Below are 3,286 nucleotides of genomic sequence, written 5' to 3' on the forward strand. Positions count from 1 at the left end.
GTATTTTCTTTTAATTTCTTTAAACAATTCAATATTTTTTTATCATCCTTATTACATCTTATGATGCTAACACAAGTTTTTTTTAATTACGATGTTTTATCATACATAAGTACACATGTCAAAATGGGTATAATTTAGTGGATCAACCCAAACCAAACCAACCCATGAACTTTAATGAGTCAAGAATTTGGATCTTATTGGATAATTGGGTTTAATGGATAGTGGGTTTAATAAGTTTGGTTTAGAATGAGTTGGACTAATATGAGTTAATGAATAACCCAAACCAAACCAAACCAATTTCTTCTTTAATTCCATTAAAAAAATTTAGAAGCAGTGACGATCTCTCGAAAGTTCCGACGATCGCCTTCGGCGACCCTTTAAGCTTCGGCGGCGATCCTCTCGATCACCCTCTTCGGCCGCGACCCTCTCGATCTCTTCGATTGATCTCGATCTCTTCAATTGATCTCTACCGTTTCTCATCTCGTCGCCTGCCGTATCTCGTCATCTAAGAGGCTCGATCTCATCTCCATCTACCGTATCTCATCTCGTCACCTGCCGTATCTCGTCACCTAAGAGGCTCGATCTCATCTCCATCTTCTCGATCGTTATATTCGTTGTGAGTATTTTGTTTTCGTTATGGGTTTTTTTTGTATCGTAGAGCTTCTGTTGATGGTTTTAATGGTTCAACAAAACCTCAAGTTTCCATGTATGTGTGTTTTACATAATGTACTATTTTCTGTGTTCGTTCAAATCCAGTATGTGAATTAAATTCATGTTGAGTTTCAGGCCAGGAACTCGGGTTTCGAAAAACAAGAAGCTGAAGATCAGCCAGCACAGACCAAGTGGGTCCAGGGTTAAGTTTGACGAGGAAGGCAATCCAGTGGCTCCCTTAGCAATAGTAGCTGCCACAACTGAGACTGAAGTAGCCCTTGATGAAGGTAAAGCAAGCTCGACTTATGTTATCATTCTGTTCCCACAAACTAGCAATGATACAGTTATTTACAACGTATGTGGATGGAATTGGTTCTTTGATTTTTGGCAGAGGCAAGGAAGGATTACTATAAGAAACTGGGGGAGCAACTGAGGAAAGTGGATCATGAGGACAAGAAAGTGGAGAGGGAAAAGAGGAGGGGGAAGAGAATGAAAGAAAAGATTAAGAGGAAGCAAGGAGAGATGGAGGAGGAGGAAGAAGAAGAAGGCCATGAAGGCTCTGCATCATCAGAAGAAGAAACAGGACGAAAACGCAATAGAGCAAAGAAGATGTACTTTGATGATAATGGTGATGGAGATGAAGAAAAGGAAGGAGGAAAAATCAATACAGATGCCATCTCCATAGCTGAGCTTGAGGAGATGGCTCTCAAACTGATAACGCAGTCATGAAAATCTCACATAGGATACGTTTTGTCTGTCTAGGCTCCCTCTTTCCGCATTCGCCGTTTTGCCGATTCTCCCAAGGAAGCACTTCATTTTTATGAACCAATGTGATAGTTTCCTACAAGTTTTGTCTGTTATTTGTCAATCAAATCGTGTTACGAACAATTATTTATATAACCTTAACTTTACCAGTCGAATCAGTTTTCTGGTAACTTTACCCGGTAACCGTTACCGGATCAAAATCTTTCGAGCGAATTAATTATGTTAACATCTTTATTATGTTAAAAGATTCTTATTTTGTCAGAGTATGTGTGACTAAGCTGACTAAAACCAGATTCATATTTGTAATATTGATACTATATAATAGTGAGTAAACTCATTAAAACCATCTATATATTATTAAAAAAGAAGTACCCATTTGAAAATGTTTTTACTTCATTAATTAAACTCCTTTTTTTTTTTGCTTGTCTTTTTCAGTTGCATTTATGAAATATCCTAAAACGAATAAAACTGCCTAATTTATTAATTGTCTTTTAGTTACATTAATGAAATATGCTTAAATGAATTTAAACTTCTTATTTTATAGTTTATCTTTTTCAGTTACCTTAATAAAATATCCTTAAATAAATTTAGACATAATGTAATTTAATCAACCAAAAAAACTCATGAGTTATCCCTACGTGCATAATTTTAATAATGGAGATTTTTAAAAACGTGCATCATTAAAATGTTACCTAAAACATACAGAACTAATATATAACATGCATCAATAAAACTAGAATTTGACTCACACAATTGTACGGATATTATTTTCAGTTGATTAAATTTAAAAATAATTATTTATTCAAAAAATATTTAAGAATGGCTATGTTTTTAAAAATTATATGGTATTATTTGCTCATAACTCATTTGTCATTTGATAAATTGTTAGAAAGAAAATTTTAGCATAATATCACTCAGTTGTCACTTGCTAAATTTATAGTTTTTATTTATATTTTTTATTATTTAATTATAATATTTTCATTTTATATTTGAAAGATAAATGAATTTTATTTGAAACAATATTTTTGTAAATGTATTTTTAAAAAAAATCAATTAAAATTGTTATTATCATTGAATATCATTATTTTTGACATAATTTGAGTTTTCGTTTACATCAAAACTTATCATATTTTAGGATAATTTTAATTTAAAATGTACTTTTCATATTTTTCAAACAAATTCTAAAACTATTTTTTAAATATTTTGTTATAATTGTTTAAAAAATATTGAGTTGCATTTCAAATAAAAAGGTAAATATATTAACAATATTCTAATTAAAATATGTAAAATTTAATATAGTTTTAAGGAAATGGTCAAAATAAAAAAAAATTACACATAAAATTATCATGATTTTTGTTAACTGGGCGGATCATTATTTATATGATATCGCACACGAAAGAAAAAATTCTGTTTTTAAAATTATCTAATTAACTCTATACTCATTTTTTATATTTTTTATATGATATCACATATTCGTAAAAAAAATAGATATTTTAAGATGCAAAAAAAAATATTTACTTAATGAATATAATATGAATGAATATTACAAATACATCATTTAATAAAATAAATAATTAAAAACTGAAAATTCATATCCGCGCTGGCGCACGGGTCAGGATCTAATTAATCAATTATTTTAAATGAGTTATGGGTAGATCCAAACCATTAACTAAATGGATTAGGTTTATCCATTAACCATTAACTAAATGGTTCATATGGTTATGGATTGGTTTGAGTTGGATTATCCATTTTAACACTTCTATACATAAGTGTATGTGTAAATACGAGGAATATATGTTTGTATGTATAAGACACAATATATAATTAACTAAACATAATTTTTTATTGAAAATAAATTAGTTGTATAAAA

At 30.0% G+C, this 3,286-nt stretch overlaps 1 protein-coding gene across 1 annotated transcript; it reads left to right on the forward strand.

Annotated features, from left to right (window-relative positions):
- The first annotated feature begins 340 nt into the window (after window positions 1-340).
- On the forward strand, window positions 341-1,542 carry LOC106359994 (DEAD-box ATP-dependent RNA helicase 32). Its single transcript, XM_013799604.3, has 2 exons — window positions 341-938; window positions 1,043-1,542. The coding sequence occupies exons 1-2, from the start codon at window positions 773-775 to the stop codon at window positions 1,378-1,380; spliced, it is 504 nt and encodes a 167-aa protein (XP_013655058.2). The 5' UTR covers window positions 341-772; the 3' UTR covers window positions 1,381-1,542.
- Window positions 1,543-3,286: the final 1,744 nt, after the last annotated feature.

Source organism: Brassica napus, chromosome C8 (assembly GCF_020379485.1).
Source record: "Brassica napus cultivar Da-Ae chromosome C8, Da-Ae, whole genome shotgun sequence".
NCBI lineage: Eukaryota > Viridiplantae > Streptophyta > Magnoliopsida > Brassicales > Brassicaceae > Brassica > Brassica napus.

Coding starts and splice junctions, on each gene's coding strand:
- LOC106359994 (XM_013799604.3), top strand. CDS start 773: ATGTTGAGTTTCAGGCCAGGAACTCGGGTTTCGAAAAACAAGAAGCTG. Junction 939..1,042: donor TGAAGTAGCCCTTGATGAAG/GTAAAGCAAGCT, acceptor GATTTTTGGCAG/AGGCAAGGAAGGATTACTAT.